The sequence below is a fragment of the Electrophorus electricus genome, chromosome 8 (assembly GCF_041902795.1).
Source record: "Electrophorus electricus isolate QZ-2024a chromosome 8, ASM4190279v1, whole genome shotgun sequence".
Classification (NCBI taxonomy): Eukaryota; Metazoa; Chordata; class Actinopteri; order Gymnotiformes; family Gymnotidae; genus Electrophorus; species Electrophorus electricus.
The window spans coordinates 29,612,103-29,637,704 of record NC_137504.1 but is presented as its reverse complement, the minus strand read 5'-3'; the positions used below and the strand labels follow the sequence as shown (position 1 = coordinate 29,637,704).

The following is a 25,602-nucleotide window of genomic DNA, read 5'->3' as shown; positions in this document are numbered from 1 at the left end:
AGAAAAGAAATAAGCGCGCTAATTATTTAGGCCTCTATACTGTGCTTCACTATAGCCTACCGGCCGTGTAGTGGAAAAAACGAGGCCACTTTTTCTAATTAACCTACTTGAGTGATTAATGCCTCCAAAGTCCCTCACCGGATGTGCACAAATTCCAGTGACCAGCTGGGTAGTGTACATGCGTGTCGCCTTACGACGCGTCACCCGAGTGCACATGTAAGAAAGCGAAGTCCGTAGTAACACACCTAATTACAATTATTCTCCTTTTATTTTAATCACTGGAAATATCGCTGCATTATTCAGAAATGCTGACAGAAACCCTTCTACTTTCGCCGCTACTTTCAAGAGTCTCCTCCCCCATAAGCAAATGATATAACATTGCGTCCCCCGACAACCCAGAGCCCTGCCAGCGCTTCTGATATCGCGGGCAATTCCAGTATGGAAGAAAGATAATACAGTTGACTCCCGTTCTGCGGACGTGGCTGCAGCTCAGTGGCGAAGACCTGGGGAAGAGTAGAACCCAAGGACTGGAATTTTCCCAAGCAGCCTTCCTGAAATGAGCCGGTATCTCCGTCGCTGCCGGGTTACTGCGGCTAGCATCCTGCAACGCTCCTTCTTTCAGCTCTAGCTCAGCATCCATATTTTTCGCACCCGGAGCGTGTGAGCTTAGGGAGTGGCAGGAACTGATAAAAACGCATGCCGGCATACCCTCGGAGCTATTCCTGCAAAGAAAACCCGAAGTTTGTATCCGGCGACTAGTTAGGAATTTATAGAAGTTGGACTTTATAAGGTAATGACCGTTTTCTTTCCCCCCTGAGCTTTTGTTGCATCTGACAGGGCCAGAGGAACACGTAGCCTGGACCACGCCGCAGCGCAGAGCCAAAACAAAAGAACATGGTTTACGGCCGTGGCATGTTTGTCCACGCGTAACTTTCCAGTGAGCGGAGAAATGTATATTCCTGCGATTTTAACCTTTTGATCTTGTCGACGTGGAATTCGTCTCCCTCTCGCTCTCTCTCTTTTTAATGAAATCGTTTTGTGGTCCTAAACGGTAGCTAGCTAGTTGACAGCATATCCAATCTGACGACCGATTTTGATAGGAGGACCTTCCCTCTGCCGCAAAAAACCCATGTTTCAGGGAGCTAAACTCCTACAATTGTGTGTCATTTTATTGAATACCGATTGAACGTTACATTGCGCGATATGAAGTAACACATCCTCTGGGAGTTATTGTTATACCCAAGCAGGCAAGTAACTAGTGTTTAGCTTATTGTTATGTTATTAGCGGCTCGGTGAGATGTGTTAGTGTGTTTATTTATATTTTATATATATATATATATATATATATATATATATATATATATATATATATATATATATATATATATATATGCGCGCGCGCTCACATCCTAGATGATGCAGGTTGTCTACGATTATGTCTGCGGCTACACGCACAGGCCTGTCGAGAGAACACACACAATCGGAGAATAGAAACATCAATTATTTATAATCGCAGCGATGCTGCCTGTTCTTCTCTGGATTTGGTTTCTTTCAGATTCTGTCATTTCACTTCGGGCATGGGATAGCCTAAACGTTTCTTTTTTTAATGGGTGTGTAGACACATTAAAGACTAGGAGAGCACTATACTTCCTTACACAAAGGCAAACACAAATCCATCACTGTTTAAACAAAACTAAACTGATTTTCACATGAACTATTAATCCCGTTTTTTGGCATGCGAGCATCTTAAAGGGTCTTTGTGGTTTTAGAACTGCAAAGTTGGGACCATGTCTATGCACTTTATGCTTAAGATGAAGGATGAGAGTGTCTGTCAAATTTGCATAGACCTGTTTATGTAAAAAAACCAAAAAAATAAACTGTAGCCCCAAGACTTAAAACTATCACTCAGGATGGAATAAGAAAGACTAAGAGAGGCCCATATTTGAGCTCTTGAGACATCGAGAGGGAACTGGCTCCAAGAATGAATGTGTATGACGCGAAGTTGATAATAAAATGGTTTTGAAGATATTGTGTGAGTGTGGCTTAAAGACCTAATCAAGACCTGCCATGGTCACGAATTTGCTATGTAAAATGGAGCCAAGTGATCATGTGTGGCTAAATTGACCAATCAAGTTGTTCAAATATTGCATGTTTATTTAAGAAAAACATAATTGCAACACAAGGCCACCCTGTTATACTGTGTACAGCTATCCTGTTATAATCTGTTCTAGAGCTGTGCAGTACCGTTACAGAATCACTCCGGACTATGTTTAAGATAAGCGATTTGGCACTTTAGTAACTTACGCTGCAGAGATGCAGTTAGCCCAGAAGTTATCTGGCTAACTCCTTAGGTCACCTGGTGAGCTGACCCTGGCAACTCCTGATTGGCCATTTAGGCCCTTTGCATGTACTTCTGATCAGAACCATACATGACTCATCCCTTCCATGCCCCTCGTCTCTCCAGTCTGCAGGTAAAACCGTGATGGCAACACACCGTCTCGACCTCTAGTGCTTTGTGGGACGCCCCGTCAGCGGCCGGGAACTTTCACCTGCCCAGCCCCACCCACCCATTTTTTGAGCAGAACGCCATGAACATGCTGAAGTCGAGCGGCCTTAAGATCCCTGGCAGGGGGCCCAAGCACTCCAGCCCAGTGGGTCGAACCACTACTGGCCAGTCCTCCTGCCCCACAGCCCAGAAAGACAGTAAGTCAGCCTCCTCGCTTGCTCTCCCACACAACCCGGAAGTAATGATGTGCTGCTTCTACTGTAGCAGTGGCCCATTCAGAGGAGCACAGTGTAGCTTGGCTCCATTTCAGCTAATGTCCACACCAGGTGCTGACACTCTCTCTCTCTCTCTCTCTCTCTCTCTCTCTCTCTCTCTCTCTCTGTCTCACACACACACACTCACAAACACTCTCTTTTTCTCTCCCTCTCTTGCATCAACTGTGTAACATCTTAGAAATAGCCCTTGGGTTTATATTGTGAGCTGTGTGTGCTATTTAATCTCCTATAACCTAGCATCTGTAGCCTTCTGCCTCATGAACTGGGTATGGCTGACTCACCTTAGCCTGACTTTAAATGATCTTAATCCCAGAAACGCACAACACAGAGCCACTGGAATCACGCCACCAAAACCACAAACTGCTGCTTAGTGCCGGTGGGGTAGTTCGCAAGTCTCGTATGATGTGCCCGGTGAAACCCCTGGTCCAAGCACCGTGGGGGTAAAATGCTAGTTACGAAAAACGGCGAGCTAACCACTGCTTGACCAGCGTGGCTCATTGTTTACATGAATCTGCGCTTCACCCGAAGGAGTGTTGTGGGTCAGGTCGGCTGTGGATTTATTTTGAGTGTGGAAAAAAAGGAGAAACACAGGAAGAGAGTAATGTAAACTAAGCTATGTAGCTGTTTCACTCTTTAAGCAAAAATGACCTCTAACATTTTTAAACTTTTAGCATCATTAGCAGTCTGCAAATTGAAATAGTATTTATAACAAAGAGTATTTAAATTATAATGAATAAATAGTATTATAAATCGAAGGGTAGTATTTCTCACAGGCCCTTTGGTTGTTCATTGTATATGTTCAATGTGTGCTCAAAACAGCGTTATTTTCAGCTGGTTGTGGTATGGTTGGATAATGTCTGTTTCTTGTAGCTCTGCTGAGAAGAGAGTTCAATGGACAGCTAGTGGTGTGACTTCAAATTCCCGCCTTTTGGTCTGCCATGTATTTAGTTTAGTTTTTTTTACATAATGAACCTGTTTAGTCTGTTTACATAATGAACCTCTCCATGTTGTGTGGACCTGTACTGGTAAACACATCAGGAGCAAATCCAGCAGCTGCCAAATATCACAGCATGTAAAATATCAGTATATAAATGAATACAAAGTGAATCATGTCATCTTTCAAAGAAAAACATGGGCCCTTGCAGGATGTTTTCTTAAAGTTCCTACATTTTGGATGAAGAACCATAGAACACACATTCATTCCATTACTAATTTATGCTCCCATAAAGAGCCTTCATATTTTTCACCCACATGTTGATGACTTTAGACGCTCCGTAACTATGGTAACACCCCAATGGCGGTAAAAGCCAATTATCGATTGGTATGTGCGTGGACAAAATTAAGAAAACACTTTTTAAGCACTTGTGTAGGCTGCTGTTCCCATACAATTAAAACAATGTTTAAACATGTGTGGTAACCTTCATAACACGTTTAATGTTACTGTTACTGGCACAGATGAGTCTCCTGAAGTGGCTGTTCAAAAAGTGCGTTCATTTGAGGGGTCAGAGGGCATTGCTGTGTGCTGTGTAATAAGCAGATGTCATGTGCCTATGTGGTCTAATTAGCCTAAGTTATGTTAAACACATAGCAACAAATGTAACAAGATAATAAGCGTGTAAAGCATGCAGGATGCAGGGCAGTGGGACTGGAATTACTTTGGATTCAAACAAAACGGTCGAGAGAAACTGGAGAAATCCAGTAAGAAAGTAGCTGCAAAATATAGAAGTGTGCAGAATTTGTAGAATCATTAAAAAAATATTGCCAGGCCTACGGGGAGTGGGAGCGTTCAGTACCAAACTCCTTGGCTTTCCTTGCTACCTTCCAAAGTTTGATAGACAGTTTGACATTCCTAGGAAGAATGTATTTGGCATTTATTGTTATTACTGGAGTTGTTGGTATGTGTCCAGTGTTGTGTTGAAAATGTGCAAATAAAAAGTGAAATGTGTGTAACGGGAAATACCTCTGTCAGGTTGACCATTTACTGTGGTTGTTTCATGACCATGCCTTCACATTAGGTTACAGGCATGGCTCCATCATTGAAATTCTAGCTTGGGAGTTGCGATATTTAAAACAGGTCTTTCTGGATGTGCTAGATACAAATTACACTGAATCTGACATGGCCTTCAGATATTGTGTCTGTTCTGAATGTGGTGTTTTGATTTTCAATCCTCTAGTATTGCTTTAGGGTCATATACACACAACATGCAATTAATGAGTTCCTAAGACAAGCTTTCCAAGTATTTCCAGTGTTAGAGATGAATTACTGACTTAACGTTTCTGTCTTATTTTAAGTTGCATCATATGAGCTGAAGGAAAACTGTCCTGCTATACAAACATTAACATCAATCTAGCGTGACAGTATAGATCAGAGGAGAAGCTGTGGTGAAGGGTAGGCTACTCCCAGAGCCCCTAGGGTTTGTGTTTGTGTGTGTGTGTGTGCGTGCGTGTGTGTGCGTGCGCGTGTGTGTGTGTGCGTGCGCGTGTGTGTGTGTGCGTGCGCGTGTGTGTGTGTGCGTGTGTGTGTGCGTACGCGTGTGTGTGTGTGCGTACGCGTGTGTGTGTGTGCGTACGCGTGTGTGTGTGTGTGTACGTGTGTGTGTGTGTACGTGTGTGTGTGTGTGTGTGTACGTGTGCGTGCGTGTGTGTGCGTATGTGTTTGGCGTGCGTGTGTGTGTGTATGTGTTTGGCGTGCGTGTGTGTGTGTTTGGCGTGCGTGCGTGTGTGTGTGTGGGCGTGCATGCATGTGTATTTGTGGGGGTAGGGGAACAGGAAGGCTGAGCTGGGGTCATTATAACGGGCTGCAGAATGGTGGGATTCAGCTGGTGGGAGGAGGCCATGGGAGCACAATGGTGTTCTTCTTTTCCTCCTGCTCCTCCCTCCCCTCTCTCTTTCTCTCTGCCTCCCTCGTGTGCATGTACACCCCCCCCCCCCACTGTTGCCCCGGCAACTGGGCTGCTTAGGGGAGCGAAGTGATGCCATACTGGCCCCACGACTTCCTGACAGGCTCACCCAGCACTGCTTTAGTGCTCCACAGCCTACGACACAGCCTATGATACAGCCTATGATACAGCCTATGATACAGCCTATGATACAGCCTACCACACAGCCTACCACACAGCCTACCACACAGCCTACCACACAGCCTACCACACAGCCTACCACACAGCCTATGATGCAACCTACCACACAGCCTATGACACAGCCTATGACACAGCCTATGACACAACCTACCACAAAGGATACCACACAGCCTATGACACAGCCTATGACACAGCCTACCACACAGCCTATGACACAGGATACCACACAGGATACCACATAGCCTGTGACACAGGATACTATAGAGGAAACCACACAGCCTATGACACAGGATACCACACAGTCTATCACACAACCTACATCACAGGATACCACAACAGGACAGGGACAGGAACAGGACAGGGAAGCGTGCAGTGCGAGTATCAAGGTTTTAGATCTAATGCGTGCAGCTACTGGAAACCAACGAAGGGAGCGCAGCAGTGGAGTGACTTGTGTGAACCTCAGAAGATCGAAGACCAGTGGTGCTACCGCATTCCAGATAACATGTAGATGGCCCTGATGGCCTGTAGAGGAACCAAGTAGCGAATTGCGGTCGTCTAGCTTTGAGATCACAAGAGACTGCACAAGCACCCAGGCAGCTTCTTGCGAGAGAAAGGGCCGAATCCTTTTTGTGGAGCTGAGAACGACAGCTGGTTGTCCAGGATATGAACAGCTTCAGATGGTGACACCAGGGAGTTCTTGAAGAGAACTGTGAGGTCCTGGTAAGGGTTGCGAGTTCCTGGGATGTACAGTTGTTCAAGCATGCTGAGATATGCCTGGAAATGCCTATATAGCTATATGTAGTTATAATGACTCTAATAAAATAACAATAAATAATTTTAATTAAAATGTAATAAAATACTTTTATAGTTGTAATAATGTATAACTAGTGTTTTACACAAGAAAGCGAGATACACTATATGTAGTACATAACATATCTTATAGTTGTCTATAAGGGACCTGTGTGTGTGTGTGTGTGTGTGTGAGAGAGTGTGAGAGAGAGAGAGAAAGAGAGAGAGAGGGAGAGAGAAGCACACGTGGAGAGGAGGACCAGAGACACCCCTCCACTCTGCTGCGTTGGCAGGAATGGTGTTGGCATGATCCATCGTGCAGCTCGGGCTCTGCTGGTGTGGGTCGCTGGCGTAAGCACTCGGAGGCTTGCCACGCCACCGCTAGCTGAGGGCCTCCCTCCGTGCCACGGAGGAACCATGCTTCCACGCCATCTGCCGCCCGAGCGCGCCTTCGTGCCGACGGCCTGACGCTGCGTTTGCTCTACGCTGCACGCCGACTGCAATCACGGCGCGGCTGTGTGCCAGCATGCACTGCGGGACCTGTCTGCCGGCTGTCCGGGGAGAGCAGTCTGGATTAGCATGCAAATACGCAGACAGAATCTTCGCACATGGTTTTTATTGCGGTGGGGTACAGGGCAGGAAGCACAGGGTTTAGTAGTACCGCTAATATCTGCGTCCCGTTACCTGCGGGATCCGCGTGACCTTTGTGTGGGTTAGCGGTTAGGGCACAAAAACAGTTATTCTTCCCCTCCCCCCTCGAGTCAGGAACATCCTGGCACCGTCTCCGTAACACATGCAGCCAGGCACAAGCACGCACACACACACACACACACACACACACACACACACACACACATCTATAAAGGTTCAGTAGACCGCATGCTTATTGCTGACTGTCATTAACGCTTTACGGTGGCGTCTCACAGTGCTCGGTAGTGTCACACTGCGGAGACGCTGAGCTTGATAAACTGACCACTGCGGCAAAAAACGCACTGACCCAAATTATGGAGAAACAGTGAGTTGTCCAGTTTGCTGTGAGTTGTCCAGTTTGCTAATACCATGCTCAAACCCTGTGGCCAGTGCCAATGACAACAGTTTCTGTATTGATCGATGTCTCAGATTTCAATTACAGGTCCTGGAGCTGGTTAGCCTGGCTGCACACAGCCTGAGTTATATTGTCTAGACATGTCTAGACTGGACGTACAGCTAGACTTGTAAAATAAGTGGTGATGTTATTGCAGTGAGTAGAATCATAGTCTTTTTTCAGTAGCAAAAAAAAAAACTGCTATAATGGTCTCCTATGCAGCACCTCTACTGTGGTTGTGCTAGTGTCTACAAAGCACTGACCCCATTACTGAGGACAGATATTTTTAATCTCTCAATTTCATATTAGATATATCAGATTTTTTTCTTTCATAACAGGCAGCGTTTCTGTGTGTGTCTGTGTCTGTGTGTGTGTGTGTGTGTGTGTGTGTGTGTGTTTGTGCATATGTGCATAGACATTTTATATATATATATATATATATATATATATATATATATATATATATATATACACATACACATATACATACACACACACACACACAACACTTATATATATGCAGTTGTGTATATATTGACTTGAACTGAATCATCGATTTTCTTTACAGATGTCCCACACAAGCAGACCACCCCTACCCCAAGCAGCAATGCCTCGGACAAGTCCAGCTCCAAAGCGTCTGAGGTGGGCGATGAAGTGGCTGGCGACTTTGTGGTGGGCGAGCGCGTGTGGGTGAACGGCGTGAAGCCCGGCTGCATTGCCTACCTGGGCGAGACCCAGTTCGCCCCGGGCCAGTGGGCCGGCGTCGTCCTCAACGACCTGGTGGGCAAGAACGACGGCTCAGTGGGCGGCGTGCGCTACTTCGAGTGCCAGCCCCTGCAGGGCATCTTCACCCGGCCCTCTAAGCTCACGCGTCAGCCAGCGGGCGACGGCCTTGACGCCCACCCGGGTGACCCTCTCGCCTCCCAGAACTGCCAGGCCCAGGCGGGCGGAACCGGCACGGGGGCAGGGCCGCCCGCCCAGCGGGTGGTCGTGCCCCTCCGCGAGGGCATGCTCAACAACGCCGTCAAGACGGGCAACGAGTCTGGATCCAACATGTCTGACAGCGGCTCGGTCAAGAAGAGCGGAGAGAAGGACCTGAGAGTAGGCGACCGCGTGCTGGTGAGCAGGGACATGGTGGGCTGGGCGTGCTGGGCACATTCAACATGAAATGCCAACCACGGACAGAGTTTTCCATAAGAACCCACAGCAATTCAGTCATGCACTTTTCAGGTCTTCCTTTTTTGGATACGCTGCCATCTCAGGCGTACGCTAGCCATGGTAACCGAATATTTTCTTAATACCTACATTTCTCCCTGCAGCCTGTGGACTTCATCACACCCTCACCATTGATTGGCCTAATCTCTGACTAGATGGAAAGTTCACTCACTTCTTCACATTCTGCGCTTGCCTGACTGGCTTTGGGATAGATTGCTGTCCATTTAGCACTGCTCTGGCCAAAAGCTTTCCCAGCAGTCAATAGCACTAATCAAATGGGATTACCGCGAGGGCCCCCATTGCTTGGCCGATCCGAGACCCGGCCGCCAGGTTGGGTGGTTTTGTCCTGGCTTGAGCTGGGTTGTTTTGCTGCTTTTACCATTGATAAAATTCAAATTCAAGTTTAAATTTCTTTATATTGTGCTTTTTACAAGTGTTTTCATAAAGCAGTTTTACAGAAATCATATATACAGAGCATCTGGGTCCAGGCCCCTAGTGAACAAGCCAAGGTGACCGTGGCAAGGAAAAACACTTTCAGAGTTTGAGAAAGAAGTCTTGAGAGAAACCAGGGCACAGACAGGGGACCCATCCTCCTCTGGTCCTCAGCACTACCTCATACATTCCATATTTGACTCCGAATGTCAAATAAGGTGTGTTGGGACTTGATTGAGCAACTGCGCAGATTACGTACTCAACATGTCTTCCATGTTGCATGGCCTCCTTAATTAAATAGGTTTAAACACACGTGATGAGCATGTGTCAGAGTGTGCGTGTGTGAGTGTAGCGTTTAGTGGAGTGGTGTTTAGTGGAGTGGTCATCTAAGTACAAATGTCTTTGTTTAACTCTTGCTTCTTGTTTTATTTATGGCTAGTAGGTTCTGGGTACGTAATGTAATGGGCTTTTCTTGGATTATGAAATTCCCTCAGAAACATTGTAAAAACAGGAAAGGCTCATCAGCGTGAGTGTTTATGATTTTATTATCTTATGATTTTATCGATCAGGTAGCACTGGCAAGACTAAAACTAGACCCACCAATAGAATCTAGTTTCACACCATTCATTCGTATTCTCCATCTTGAGTTCTTTACAGAGTGACAGTTCATGGCAGAGTGATGCAACTCCGTGTCAGTTCACGACTAGCCACCTTGCTCCAATACCAGCACCTCAGCAGCGAATACTGGCCAACGACCAGGATGTCGACATGGTGTTTAACTCCTGATAAACACACACACTGTTCGGATAGAGGCGCCCTTTTGTTTGACCTCGCTGGACTGCTGCAGAATTCCAGTAGAGGGATTTCATTCTGTGCTGCAGTCCCTGGTGTTTGCCTCCTCAGAGCTATATCGCATTTCCCTCAGTGCGGTACAGCACAGCGTCCTCAATGACATTTAGGCTACGTTCACAAGCCTCATTGTTCAATTCTGATGTATTTATTTATTACTTTTTTTTTTTTTTTTTTTTTTTTGCTCGGGTCAGATTTGCCTGTCTTGACATTCACATTTGGTAACTACATGTGACCGGCGTCTGTGCGTGTGACGTTCCTCATGTGCACGTTGACGCGTGTGCCCGTCCTTCCAGTGGCTGTGGTCACTGCTCTTTCGCTCCTTCTCATCTCCTTGTTGTTTTTGATGCGCACGAATCCCGATCTGTCCATTCATGTAGCATGGCCACAAATCGGAGACACGTGTCCGATCAAGGAGCACATACAGAAGTGACTCAGATTTGATTCGGAAAGATCAGAGTCCACACACCCCTGGAAAAGAAAAATTAGATCCATATTACATATTAAAAATCGCATTTGGCCACTCCAGCCAGGTAACGTGCGTATAGCCTTAGCTCGGCACGGTGCTAGCTCCCCCCAGGCCCTTCCGCTTGTCCGATTCCTGCGCTCCAGTCCACCAGGTGGCGCTGTGCCAGTAGTGTGCAAACGCTGAGGGCCTGGGGTGTCATGGAGAACAGCTCCAGAATGTCCTGCTCTTCTTGTCCCTCGTGACTAGAACGTCTCAGGAAGTAGCTCTGTTGATTCATTTAACAGAAGGATCTAAGGATCCGCTAAGCACCTGCTGTTTTTAAACTGGGTTCACTAAAGAGCTTTTGTGGAGTCTTAGGTTCAGTTCTTCCTAGTTACTTGCTGGTTCTGTGTGGAACGTCCATGGGGTTATTTCCAGGATCAGTTCTAACCGATATTAGCATCTGATAGCGTAGAGCTGCAGGGGACGTTCACCGCCGTAGGCATTTTTAGGGCCAGACGTCTCCATGGGTTATATGCACATTTTAACTGTATTTTACATCATGCAGTACAACTAGTTCTATCTTTTTCTGGCCGCCATCTACCAGTGGTTTTTTTAGAGCAGCCGTGATGCCAGGAGGTGTGTAGGGGGTGGATGTCTGATCCTTGGGAAGCACTTTACCAAGGCAAGCTCTGATACTGTGCTTTCACTCTGCACAGCCAGCCAGCAAAGCAGGATAGTGGATTAAGCCAGTGTCGAGTGGAAGCTTATACAGACGATCTGCCTGATGTCAGCACCGCAGTATACCGAGTGTGTGTGTGTGTGTGTGCGTGCGTGCGTGCGTGAGACAGAGGCACACTATTTATTTTCGCTGTTGTGTTATACTTTTGTTACCAAAGTATTGCTTTGGCCACGCTGTAATGCCAAGCAGTCACGCGACCGCAGCAGACAATGGACTTCCTGAGTCAGCTGTCTCCCCTCCTCTTGCTTTGATCTTTTGGGATCTAAGGCTCCTTTCCTGCTGTGAATGGGCAGCGGCGTGCGGCCTCTGCTTGGACCTTCACCTCACGTGGTTTTGCTGGGGGTTGCATTCAAGTTTTTGATTGTCTCTCAATGAGTCATGCTTGCTGCGAGTTGGGCGCCTTACTACACAGTTCCTACACGATGATGAGATCGCCAGCTGGGACAGAGCGTGAAAGTAAACACTGGCAGAAGGCGTAGTGCGGCGGAAGTGGCAGTCTAGGAACGGCCAGCCTCTCACCTTATCCGTGGGGGAGCTGTTCGTAGACTGCCACTACAGATATGCGCATGGGGCAAGCACACACCTACGCGCATGCACGCACACACACACACACACACACACACACACACACACACACACACACACACGCATGCACGCACACAGGCCCAGCGCTGACGAGACCTGATGTGTCACTGTGGATTATATTCCCCACCAGTTCCTGCCGGTTCCCACCAGACCAACGTGAGAATGCTAATAAAGTAAAGAGTACCGTGATAACCCTACAGTCCTTCTGATACCTACAGAGAGATCTGTACCTGTAGCGGGACAAGGCCTTATTCATCGCTTTGTCTCCGACTGGAATGAGGCTGTCTCATCTACTTCCTTTCTCACAGAAAAAACCCACAAAACACTGGAGTCATGCAAGCTCACATCCGCAGAGCACTAATTCCTTTTCCACTATCTTTCTGTACTCCTAGTCAGGCCCAGGAACAGGAGACAGGCACTTGTGTACAGGTATACCCATGTCGCATTCGGGGTGAAGGTTAGCTTTAAGATAGCTTTAGCTTCGATCACTCAGAATGCCTGTTGTCTGGGCCTTGGGCTACGGACTGAGACATGAAACACTGTAACAGTGGCTGGATCCTTCCCTATCCATGACAGACAAAACGTCTTTGTTTCCTGGCCAAAGCTGAGGCACTGAGCTGCCATAAAATAAAATAAAAACAGTCATATATTATTTGTTAGCATGCTTGCATTTATTGGACAAACATGGTTTGGTTTAGAATAATTCTTCTAAGATGTGGAAATGATGCACTGTGTTTCCTGACTTTTGATGGTTTATTTTCTCTGTAACAGGCATCAGCAGTGAAAAATATTACAGTTAGAAAATCTATGCAATCATTTGTTCCTTTCTTTAATGTGTAGAATCAGCATGCTTTTTCATTTACCCAGGGCTATCTATGTAATTGCCTTAGAGAGCAACAGATAATATGTCTTTGATCCTGTGATTGGCTTGAAAAACGCCACCTGGTCATTTTAAGGAAGGAAAGATCTCGTGACTAAGAATCTAATCTAACGGTTTTATTTTGCAGCCACAGCACTCTTTTAGAAAATTTTAACTCTCGTACCTCATGCAACTGTACACTACCACAAAACTTTACAGGAAGTGTATAGGAAAGTGTTTTCCTCGACAGCATGAGGTCAGTTGTGCGCTGCCTGTCGCACTCCGTGCAGGATTCTGCGCAACCTCAGCCGCTCTCAGATTGCACCTCTTCACGCTACACACTTTTGAACAGTTATCCAGGCTCCATTCCTGGTTTTGATGTGATGCATAATTTAGCAGGGAAACCATTCATGTGATCTGCTTGGAACTGGAGACACCACCCCCCCCCACCCCCAATACGTCTGAACTGCCTCAAGATGGCCTGTGTCTGTGCGTGTGTGTCTGTGCGTGTGTGTCTGTGCGTGTGCGCGTCTGTGCGTGTGCGCGTCTGTGCGTGTGTGTTTGTGTGTGAGCGTGTGTGTAGGGAATGACTTTGACAGAAGCTTGTGTTCCATTCATGAATATAAAAAGTTAATTATTATCCACTGTGTGTCCTCAAAGTGGCATAAAATGAAGGTTAAGCTGTGCTTTGTGGATTATTTGTGTTTGTTTTTGTTTTCTGGTTTTTTTTTTTGTTTTTTGTTTTTTTACTTGGCTGGTATATTTTATCTAAAACCTTTTTGCTTATACGTGAATAGTATTTGTGTCTACTTCTGCTTATTATTACCACCAGGTCAGGACAGCTCCAGTGACCTCAAAACCTCCCTTCTCTCTTTACTCAGGTGGGCGGGACCAAAACGGGCGTGGTGCGCTACGTGGGCGAGACGGACTTCGCCAAGGGCGAGTGGTGTGGCGTGGAGCTGGACGAACCCCTGGGGAAGAACGATGGAGCTGTGGCCGGAACCAGGTCTGAAGCCGGGCCCCGCCTGCGCCCCCACAATGCACTGGGGTCTCCAGCTAAAACTGGCCTCCATTCCAACACTGTAGTCCAGTATCGCCTGTATTTGTCCTCGTTTTGATGAGGCAGCCTTACGATTAAGGGGAACTCCGATGACCTTAGCCGTGTCTCCGTGACTCTCTGACTTCAAAGAGCCCTGATATATAACTGAAGGAGCTTTCCTGTTCCTCTTGCTCTTCCTCTTCCTCTTGCTCAGGTTCATGCTCGGTTTTAGTATGTGCAGTTTGTTGTTCTCTGAAAGCACTTAACATAAATCTTACCTTTATCTAATTACAAAAGAATTAGAGAGGACTTCCAAGGTTTTTCAAATACATACAGTGTCATCAATAAAATATTCAGTTAATATGAGAGACTGACTTAGGCGGCTACGCAGATTGCCTTTTCAGGCTAGAGATTTGCTTTGCCTCTATCTTTAGGTTCAGACCAGCCAAAGGCAAGAAAGGGCTGAGACATAGATAATTACTAAGCTCCTGAAGGTTCTTGGTAAAGATGTGAGATTCTCTCTCTCTCTCTCTCTCTCTGCAAGGAGTAATTATAGTGCTGTTGGATGCATGTGACAGAGATGTTCATTTATTAACATAGCCACTAATATTACAGGCCCTAAATCATTAGTCATCGGTAACCATTCCTCCTTATGTGTCACTGCAAGGGTTGTTTATTGCATCTCCTGAAAGCGATACAATAAACTGTGTCCTGAAGAAACCAAAAGATTAGATAATCACTGTGCTGATCGCCATCGCAGCATGAAGATCAAAGGCCTTTCACAGCCATATACAAGGCGCTTTAATAAGAAACATGACAGTAATGGCATCACTGGGAACATTTTCGCTGTCGCATCATCCGCACTCTTTATGTTTGGAAGGCCGTAAATGTTAGGCTTTCAGCTCCACAGCCTGTTTGATCAGGTTCTGTTTTGCCCCCTAGTTGTTGTAAAGACCTGAGATGAAAGTTTTCGGCCTGACACCAAGGGGCATAAGGGGAAATGAACATATCGGCAACATTTGATACGCACGGAAACAATGCCGTTTGGGTTGCATTTCTGTTGTCGTCACGTGCATACTACAGACAATTCCACATGCAGTCTTGCACTCGGACACTCAGACTTATCAGTGGCCAATGCCGCGGCCTTCCTTCTACACAGTATGATTTTCGTTTATTTCCCCCCCCCCCTCCCCCAGGCTCCTCCTCCCATCACTCACCCTCACTTTGGCCCCCCCCCCCAGGTACTTTCAGTGCCCTCCCAAGTTCGGCCTGTTCGCCCCCATCCACAAGGTGATCCGCATCGGCTTCCCGTCCACCAGCCCGGCCAAGGCCAAGAAGAGCAAGCGCGTGGCCATGGGCGTGTCCTCCCTGGCCCACAGCCCCAGCAGCTCCTCCATCAGCTCCGTCAGCTCCGTGGCCTCCAGCGTCGGGGGCCGGCCCAGCCGCACTGGCCTGGTGAGAGGGGCGGGGATGGGGGCGGGGTTACGGATGGGGCGGGTACAGAGGGCGACTCCTGAGTAGTGCTTCTCGTAGTCACTGTCTGTCGATCAATTTTAAGCTGTTTAAAATAGATTATTTCTTGATATGCCGTAAAAGGGAGCACTGGTAACACTATTACTCTGTGAAGCAGTATGTGGTCGTGTCTCTGGACTTGGTATGGCCAGTGCCAACATATCAGGATCATATCCGTCATGCCACTTAGTTGTGGGCAAAAACGACGAGTAGATATTCATCTCATCGGCTGAATGGGCTGAAATAAAACGGAGCTCGCAAACATGTACAGACCTGGAAAATTATTTTTGGTTTTGTGAGACTTCTGGCTTTATCAGGACAGAGGCATCTGTCTGCTAATCGCCCAATCACGGGGCTGATTTGAGGGCTAGGTGTAGGAAGCCAAGCTAGCCGGCTCGTCCTCTGCTTCCGTGCAGCTGACGGAGACGTCGTCGCGATACGCACGCAAGATCTCGGGCACGACGGCTCTGCAGGAGGCGCTGAAGGAGAAGCAGCAGCACATCGAGCAGCTACTGGCCGAGCGTGACCTGGAGCGGGCAGAGGTCGCCAAGGCAACAAGCCACATCTGTGAGGTGGAGAAAGAGCTCAACACACTCAAGGCCCAGCACCTGCAGGTGTGTGTGTGTCTCTCTCTATCTCTCTCCACACACACACACACACACACACACACACACACACACACACACACACATACACACACACACACACACAAACACACTCACACACACATATATGATGGATTATTAATATTGTTTCCTCTACATTCTGACCCCACCATCCGAATGTCATAGCATAAATCGAGTCTCGGACCAGGCAATGTTTTTCTTCAGTTGTCCAATTTCAGTGAGCCAGTGCGAACTACAGCCTCGGTTGCTTGTTCTTAGCTGACAGGAGTGGCACCCGGTGTGGTCTTCTGCTGCTGTAGTCCAGCTGCTTCAAGGTTCAGTGTGTTTTGCATTCAGAGATGCTATTCTGCGTACCTCAGTTGTAATGAATGCTTATTTGAGTTACTGTTGCCTTTCTATCAGCTGGAACCAGTCTCACCATTCTCCCCTGATCACTAGAATCAACAAAGTATTTTCACCCAGAGAAATGCCGCTCACTGGATATTTTCTCTTTTATCGGACCATTCTCTGTAAACCCTAGAAATAAGGCTGTGCATGAAAAATCAGCAGTTTACACACACACACACACACACACACACACACACACACACACACACACACACACACACACACACACACAGGAGTCTCTGTCCTACATACCATCACTTGCTGTTGCTGTGTTACATCATAGCTGACTATGTCATAGGGCACATGGCTATTTGACAGTAGTGCGAGTCATTTCTAAACAGTGGAAGAAAAGAACTGAATTTGTGACTGCCAGATCTGCATTCCTGTAATGTTTTTTTGTGTGAGTTTGTAGTCATGTGCTGCCTGTTCTTTTGTTTCATATGTGCCTGGACAATAATACAACAACTCTTCATAAATGCCTCTTTGTGCCTCATTTAGTATGCAACAGAGGCAGAGAACAACCTGCAGCAAGTGAAAACCCTATTGGCCAATGCACAGCGAGACAAGGTGGAACTGGCCAATCAGCTTGAGGAAGAGAGAAGGTAGCGCCCCCCGCCCCAACCTTCTTACTGTCAGTGCAGTGTCATTGCCGTTATTGTGCCATTGTTCTTTGTGCTCCGAAATGAGATGTTTTTCTGACTCCTAGTGGTTATTATGTGCAATAACAGGAAAGTGGAAGACCTTCAGTTCAGAGTTGAGGAGGAGTCCATCACCAAAGGAGACCTTGAGGTATTTAACTTTGCAAGTGCTAAGAAAAGCACACAGGTCCCTAATCACTGTGAAAGACATATTACTAAATGATACTAAATATACTACTGTACTAATGTACATGTATAATCGTGACAAACTGAAAAAGAGTGTGCCCAGGTCTGCAATCTGAACCTGTTCTTTTGGCCTTGTGAGAGGTGTGCTTGCTGAGTGGACGCTACGCAGATCCCCTGCCCTCTGGGCCACGACAGGGCAGGTGTTGAAACGGACTAGAACACACGTCCTAATGGTCGCCTCTCTTCTGAGCTTTTTGACGGAAAAACCCCTTTTCTATAACCGCAGTATTTTCGTAAAGCTGAAGCAGCGTCTGCCTGTATGTGGCTATCCTTTGTCTTTCCTGCCTGTCTTTCTTTCCCCTCTTTCTCTTCCTTGTGTTTGCACTCCTTTTCTCTCTCCTCTCTCCCTCTCCTTGCTTGTTTTCCCACCTTCTGCTCTTTCTCCCATTTTTTCCCGCTTTCTCTCTTTCTGCTCTTTACCACCTTATTCCCTCTTTCTGTGTTTCTTCCTTGTCTCCCTCTCTCCCTCTCTCCCTCTCTCCCTCTCTCCCTCCCTCCCTCCCTCCCTCTCTCTGTAGACTCAGACCAAGCTGGAGCATGCCCGCATTCGGCAGCTCGAACGGAATCTGCGTTTGGAAAAGTCCAAAGCAGAGACGCTCCAGAGAGAGTTAGAGGAGAAGATGGTAAAGCGTGTATCAAGAGTAGCCGTCCCCTTACCGCCTGTAGTTGTATCCGCCCCGCCCCGCCCCGCCCCACCCTCAGGACCTGGCCACGCTGTGTGTGTGTGTGTGTGTGTGTGTGTGTGTGTGTGGGAAGGCCCTGTCACATGATGCACTTGCCTTTTGCTTGAGCTTTTCTCACGCTGAGCATTTTAAGAGCTCCATCATTCACTCCTAACTAGAACTTCCCATATCACATGCATATCTGGATCAGGAGCTAGAGCAGAGTCACTTTTAACAGTAGTGTGTACTAAACAACCAGTTTCCTTGACATGAAGGCCCCATATTCATTTATCTGTCTAAATTTAAGCTCGATTTCTCAGTATTTTTAAACAAATTATTAAGCAGAATTATTATTGTGCTTAAGGCTATCAAGCTTATCTGGGTGCTGTGAGTCTATTAAAAAGTGAGAAGCGTGTTGCAAATTATAGCTCCAACTTTGACTTCAACTTGCCATAGTAACCTGATTTTGTGTCTGCTGCTGAGACATATTTTGATCACGCACGGCGGCGTGTCGGAGACCTTTACCCCCCACCCCCAGTCCGCGCTGAGCTCATCTTTCTCTCCTTGACCTTTCGGCTCTCGGGCAAGGCGTTCAGCGCGCAAGAGCTGCTGTCACGTCTGCAGCAAGAGGTCAGAGCGTCCACGCACCCTTACAGACTGCAGCGCGAGTCTTTGGCCTTCCGCCAGCTGATGGACTCCAGTGCGTTCACATTCATTAGCTGAAAATGCACGTCCCATTCAGTGTGGCAGAGCAAACGCGTACCTGAAGATGAACAGGATCACATCGAGTCTATTGAAATATTGCAAATATTGAAATAATTTTTTCCAACTCTGTTACAGTTTGCTAATTAAGTTCATCTGCCTTTGACATGCTGACTAACGTCATTGTGGCCTAGGTATAAGGGTAGACTATGGAGTGTTTCAGCGAGGGGCGACACGTTGCATCTCGGCCGTCCTGCAGCTAGGACAGCGTCAGGTGTCCTGACCCGAATTCCCAATTCAAGCTTGGCTGTTTATTAACAGGGCAGAAGGCGACCTCCGCCAGCACCCAGGGGGTTGGGTAAGAGGACCAAGGTGAACGAAAACGGCGCAATCTGATCATTCTTTCTGCATTTTTCAGTATTCTAAGCTTAAGTTTTGTCCTCAATTGACAGCGAACACTAAAAGAGTGTGGTGTGATCTTTCTCTTCTCTTCCGTCTGGTGCGCGCATCTTTAATACTTCTGGTGCTGTCTGATGACATCATGCCTCACCTGTGTCTTTTTTTTCATGTTGAGAAAAGCAAGTAAACAATCAGATTGCACCTGTATGGCTTGTTTCCGAAGACTAACACTACTTTAGGACTCTCTCTGTCAAAACTGGTACCCTTCAGCTGGTTCTTCTTTAACAGCTCGTAGATCTGACTGTGCCTGGGCGTCTGTGTGTGTATGCGTGTGCCTCGAATCTTCTGCGTCATCTCGCCTCCGCTTGGCTGCTTCTCGGGACCGAACGCAGAGAATGGCTTGCTCGGGTCTGCCTCCTTCCCTCCTGCAGGCTGCACTTTCTGGGCATGTGGACTTGGGTGGGGTCAGGGGACAGGGGCGTGGTCCTTGCCGTGGAGCCTTTGCACGAGATGGTGGACGGGCAGCCTTTCACACGGCTGAAATCCCATCGGCTGTCGCGTTTGCATGGGCTCGCCGATGTGCTCTCTGTGCATCGGCGAAAGCCAGAAGGTTCCCTCATGTTCGCGGGCTACCCTGCAGGACATTGTATGCTGTCAATTATTCAAAGTAATAAACAAAGTTGAATTTGGACTACTATTAGCGAAGCTCCATAAAATTTCATAGCTAATGGGCTGTTGGAATGAGACAAAGCACCTTAAATCTTCCGCCTTCCCATTCAGATTGAAATGTGAAATGTCTGAATGTAGAAATGTTCAGCAGATTCAAACGTAGCCCCCAAACAGTCGGAACTGGAGGCCTGAGCGCATACGGCATGAAGAACGTCTTCGTGTTCTCTGGTAAGAACGTCTTCGTGTTCCCCAGCAAACCACGGAGGAGGAGAAGAGCCGGGTGATGCAGCTGGAGGAGGAGCTGGCCCTGCGCAGGGCTGAGGTGGAGGGGCTCCAGGCGCGACTGCAGAGGGTGTCGCCCTCGCCCGGCGCCAAGGGCGAGGAGGCAGGGCCGCCACCCGGCGAGGAGGCCCTGGCCCTGCGCGAGCGGCTGCGCGAGCGCCGCGAGGAAAGCGCTCAGCTGCGAGAGCACTACGAGGCACAGCTTAGCGCCAGCCAACAGGAGTCAGCGCGCCTCCGGACGGCCGGCGAGCGCCAGACGCAGGAAATTGCCGACCTGCGGCAGCGGCTGCAGCAGGCCACGCGCGAGAACATGGAGATGATGGACAGCTGGAAGGCCAAGCTGGACGCCCTGGTGGGCGACCACCAGCGGGCCCTGGAGGAGCTGAAGGCCTCGCTGACGGGCGAGCGAGGTGGTGGTGGCACCGGCGGCACGGACGGTGAGGGCCCGGCGCTCGAGATGAGGGCCGCTGTGGAGAGCCTGAGGATGGAGAAGCAGCTGGAGGTGGAGAACATGAAAGCCAAGCACGAGATCGAGGTGGCCGTGCTGGCCAAGGAGCGCGAAGACCTCCGCGCCAAGGTGCAGGAACTGCGTGACCAGCTGGAGGAGAGCGAGGAGAACGCCAGGACTCAGGTGGAGGCGCGGGGTAGCCAGCACGCCTTGGAGCTCCGCGAGCTCACGGAGAAGCTGCAGAAGGTGGAGCTGAGGGCCACTGAGCTGGAAGGAGCTCACGAGGAGAAGGGGCGTGCCATGCACACGCTCAGAGAGAAGCTGGAACTGACCGAGAAGAAAATGGTGGACTATGAGGCTCTGCAGAATGCGGAGGCCCAGAGTCGAGCGGAGATCCTCTCGCTGGAGGAGAAACTGAGGGTCAACGAGAACCGGCTGCACGCTATGGAGGCTAACCACACCACCGAGGACGCCAATGTGAGTCTTAGCCATTGGTGTGTAACAATATATTGACAGAGGTATTTTATCGTTAACTTGTGTATTGATACTATATCGTATCGTTAGAGGTTTATGATGTTAAGGAGTCTGCCTCCTTGTCAGAGTGATGAGCTGAGATTGCTTGATGTGCTTTTGTATTTGGTTCAGATATTATTACAGCACAGATCAAAAATGAAATGATTTTGATGTGGAATTTACACTAACTGAAGATTTCTTCTTTTACAGATGATAGAAAATAATGACAACTCTGAAGAAAAGATTAAGCTAAAGCAAAATATGGAAGGTTTGTCATAGTTCAAAATGATATGAGAAATTCGGTTTATGTTAGTTAGATTTTGTTGAATTACCATGGAAACTAAATTTAGGCTTGTCTCTGTTCTTATGTACAAAATCCCTGATGACTAGGATTGTAAATACTTTTATACACTGTAAACACACTTTTTTGAATAAAATACCTCAGGAATGTCCATGTATACACATTTGTGCTTTCATATTTTCATAGAAACTTTGGAGAAACTGGCAAAAAGAGAAAAAGAAGTGTCCACTCTTACAACACAAGTAGATGACCTCAAAACACAAATAACAGGTAATGAAGAAAAGCTCCTGCTTAGATGTTCTCAATTCTGTAACAATAACAGTGGCAACAGGGTTCATCTCGGACTACTTAAGCTGCTGGCTTGTGAGCCCAAATAGTGATGTACCAAACACTGTCCACCACAGCCTGACCATGATGTCACTCTGACCGTGTCTCGCTTGTAGCCCTGGAGGAGAAGGTCCGCTCAGGGGGGAAGAAGGCTGACGGACTCCTCAGAGAAAAGGCACGTCTGGAGGCGGAGCTAGAGTCCCTGAGCAAGAAATCCCACGATGCCTCGGGTCAGCTGGTGATCATTAGCCAGGAGCTCCTGAAGAAAGAGAGGTGGGTAACAGCCTGGTAATCCAAAAGCTCCTCATGAGGGAAATGGTACTTAAAGTTGCTTTTTTAATGGTCTTGTTATATGAAGTATGCCTTGGAAACATAAATTCCTTCCACATTCACGTGCACACACGCACAGGTTCATGATGCTCACAGAACTCTGCTGGGCACCGTTGGCCGCAGTGGCTCTCTTTTCTCTGTTTAATCCACTTAAGAGCCATTTCGGTTAATGGGGACAGTCAGTCTGATTAAAACTCTGCCTTAAGTGTTATTTAAACTCTCAGATCAATGCCACATCCTGACTTGGAATGCCATCCACACTGCCGTCGATTATTTACGGTCGGGAAGACGCATCAAGCCACGGAATTTTCTAGCTGCAAAATTCCACTAATGACCCGCTGTGAAGTCCTGTGAAGTCCTGTACATATCAGCACTGCATGCTGCAACAGAATCATCAGAGAAAAGACTGTAATGCTGCACGTGTGTGTGTGTGTGTGTGTGTGTGTGTGTGTGTGTGTGTGTGTGTGCACGCGCATCAGGAGCCTGAATGAGCTGCGTGTCTTGCTGCTAGACTCGCCACGCCATTCACCGGGTCTGGACCGTGACCTGGACCGCGACCTGGGCCGCGAGGTGCACAAGGCAGAGTGGCGAATGAAAGAGCAGAAACTGCAGGATGACATCAGGAGCCTGAGGGAAAAACTGCTGCTGCTGGTGAGGCCCGACGCCGCTAACAGCAAACGAAAGTGGAAGGGCACACGTTAACATGATGCCGGTTGTCATGCCAACCGTTGACCCAAACCCATCAGGCAGCAAATAGCATGACCGTGTTTGCTCACGCTTTGTTTGCTCAATTTACTTTCAGATTAACTTTGTTACTTTGCTAGAAGTGTAAATACAATGTTCTGTAAGCTTGAAGGGTATTTTGGTTGAGGACGTGGTACATGTTAGAGCTCTTCAGACTCTGGGACCCCCCCCCCCCCCCCAGACAGTCCAGATACATCCGAGTCAAGCTGCAGCTCCTTACCTGCCATTTGTTTTTGCTTCGTTTCGCCCCTGCGCCCCCGTTTTGCTTCACGTGTCTGTGCCCCCCCCCACCCCCACCCCACACCCCGCTTTGTGTGTCTGTGCCCCCCCATCACCATTTCCCGCCTCCTCCCCTCCCGACGTCAGGGGCGTGAGAGGTCGTCGCCGGACCACCGGCGCCACTCCATGCTGGAGCCGTCGGGCATGGACGCAGAGGTGGCCCGCCTGCACCAGCGGCTGGCCAGCACGGAGGAGGCGCTGCGGAGCGCCCTGGAGCACAACCAGCACATGGACCAGCTGGTGCAGGCCATGCGCACGCGGCCTGAGAAAAGCCAGGTAACCCCGCCCACCGCCCCAGCCCCGCCCTCTAAACCAACCCACCCACCCATCCTACCCACCGCGCTCGCATGGTCCCTATCCGATTTTTAAAACTGTAATAACAGAGGGCTGTCGGGTCTGCGTGCGGCAGGATAAGGTGGAGCGCGCCACTTTGCGTGGGCCGGTGGATTCCATGCTGAACTCTATTTCTTTTCCACTCGACCCACAGGCTCACAGCGGCACAAATTCTGCAAATGGGATCCATCAGCAAGACGCCACATTCGCAGAAGAGGTCGATACCAACACACAATAATCTCATCTATGCTACTCCAGTGTATTCTGTTACTAACTAGCCATCCATCACGTGACGTTTTCTTCACGACATCTCAGCATTCCTTAATGACCACTGGCGTCAGAAATGTCTGTTATTCCTACATGCCGTATCTCGTGTTGTTATGGTGTCACGTTTGTAGGAGCAGCACTGATAACGGGGACCACTGAGGCAAAGCGGGATCGTTTGGGGAAGAAGAGGAGGGGCACTGCGGAAACAGGAGACGCCACTCTCGACGCCTGGACCTCACACTAGCGCCTGGATATCTTCGCTTTTCTTTTCATGGTTAACACCAAAATGACAGCTCGATCCCAGTCAACAGAAACCACTTAGTAAAGTTTATGTAAAACGTTGCAAGATACTATTTAACAAAACAAAACTTAACGCCTGAAGTGGTACATCAAAGTTATGGTCGTAGACCGCGCCCAGGGGCCCACCCTGTAGACTACCTCCCACATGGAGCGCAGGGGGTCTGAAGAGGGAAGCCTCACCAGGATGAGAGGAGAGCCCTAGAACCTCACTGATCACAGTTTAGAGCAACGTCTGCCCGGACTTGTACCCGTTTAATTTATTTTGTCTTTCATGCTACTGGAGATACACTGATCTGACTTTTGTCACTCTGGCTTGAAATTCCTTTAGACTCTGTAGTGAAACTCTGAGTAAAAGAGGCAGGACATCGAGGCTTGTTGTATGTGATTATTTTTTAATGTACTGTTCGTATGCCACAGTATTCAGCCATGTGCCAGTATGCCATTTATCTGTACTCAAGAAAAAGTGCATCGTAATGTTAGGGATACCGGCGTTTCAAATGGACAGAAGTTGACTGAATCCCCTCATGGCCTTCCTGAAGAGCATTCAGTTAAACATCATATAGATTATACAAACTTAAAAGCAGAAGCTGAACTTCCGAAGCGCCATGTTGTTATTACTGTGTATTTATGTATCAAGATACAGTATACCACAACTACTCACTCCCCAGGTGTGAAGTAAATTTAGGTTTTGACCCTCCATCATCTAATTCAACAACAAGATAGACAAAAGGTCTCGCCTCTTGTTTTCTGATCAGGAGAAACCCCAAAAAACCTCACAAACAAGCACAACCAGACCCTTCAAAACATTTGTGCTATATTCGAAATGATAGCAGCTCACTTTGATCAAAGCAGCTCTGAGTGCTTAAATGTACCCCACTACAGTATTCGGCTCAGTCGTGGTCACTTTCTATCCATTAAAAAACGATTTAGCAGTAAGGACAGGTAAACGATAGGGCTGGCCCCAGGTTTCGCAAATAAAGCGTCAAATTGTTGTCGGACTCAGATGGTCTTTTATCTGTTAGAAAGTGGTTTACTTTCTCTACTCTAGTTGTAATGGTTCATGAGAGTCAATCATTAAACATAAATAAAGCAAAGCTCTTGTGTGGTTGTTTTCTGTTCCTTCTCAGTGCAGATATCTATACGGTCTATTGCATTTAATCATCTGAATAACAAAGTAAACAAAGCATAAATGCAAACAACAAAAAAACAGCCAAAACTCGAATGTGTTTCATTTTTGGTATCATAAGACCTGGGTGGACATCACCCGCTTATTAAATTGAAAAATGGCACGTTTCCAATATTCATGTCAGCTGACACCTATATAAGGTAAGTAAGAATTCTTTGTTGTGGAATTGGCAAATTGCTTTCGAGTTGATAGTAAATTATTTTTCCACGAATTATTTGATGCTCCTGTAACACATTTGTTCTAATATAACCCACAGAACATCTGGCGCTGGTGATTCTCAGAACGGACAGTAGGGGGCGGACTTTTTGTAATTTTACGTACCACTTTATCAAACAAAATAAATTATTCTGAAGAATGTAGTAAATGAAAGAGACATGCACACATTTAATTCGCCATTAGGATAGTACTTTGTGTTAACGTTGCGTTCAAGACTGTGGACAAAGACTCCCCAGTTAGCATAATAAACGTATTAAAGTATGTTGTTGATTCTACTTTAAAGATCCACGGTACTATTATTAGTATTGATAATTGTTTTACACTCGCCTTTT

The 25,602-nt window shown here is 47.5% G+C and overlaps 1 protein-coding gene across 8 annotated transcripts; it reads left to right on the top strand.

Annotated features, from left to right (window-relative positions):
* The first annotated feature begins 216 nt into the window (after positions 1–216).
* On the top strand, positions 217–24,962 carry clip2 (CAP-GLY domain containing linker protein 2). 8 transcript variants are annotated; one of them, XM_081719455.1, is made up of 17 exons: positions 217–790; positions 2,465–2,703; positions 8,303–8,853; positions 13,746–13,870; positions 15,100–15,358; positions 15,832–16,029; positions 16,927–17,030; positions 17,157–17,217; positions 17,831–17,935; positions 19,998–20,951; positions 21,198–21,255; positions 21,475–21,558; positions 21,732–21,888; positions 22,425–22,596; positions 23,056–23,244; positions 23,456–23,518; positions 23,700–24,962. In XM_081719455.1, the coding sequence occupies exons 2-17, from the start codon at positions 2,589–2,591 to the stop codon at positions 23,709–23,711; spliced, it is 3,207 nt and encodes a 1,068-aa protein (XP_081575581.1). In that variant the 5' UTR covers positions 217–790; positions 2,465–2,588; the 3' UTR covers positions 23,712–24,962. The 8 variants fall into 8 exon arrangements, with proteins under 8 accessions (XP_081575581.1, XP_081575582.1, XP_081575579.1 ...); XM_081719456.1 differs by lacking the exons at positions 17,831–17,935; positions 23,700–24,962 and adding an exon at positions 18,998–19,048 and having other exon boundaries at positions 23,456–23,693; XM_081719453.1 differs by lacking the exon at positions 23,700–24,962 and having other exon boundaries at positions 23,456–23,693.
* The last annotated feature ends 640 nt before the right edge of the window (positions 24,963–25,602 follow it).

Bases quoted from the DNA above. Each gene is read 5' to 3' on its own strand.
- clip2 (XM_081719453.1), top strand. From the start codon at position 2,589: ATGAACATGCTGAAGTCGAGCGGCCTTAAGATCCCTGGCAGGGGGCCC. The intron at 13,871-15,099 runs GTCTGAAGCCGG...CCCCTCCCCCAG, and splicing joins GGAGCTGTGGCCGGAACCAG to GCTCCTCCTCCCATCACTCA. The intron at 17,031-17,156 runs GTAGCGCCCCCC...GTGCAATAACAG, and splicing joins CAGCTTGAGGAAGAGAGAAG to GAAAGTGGAAGACCTTCAGT.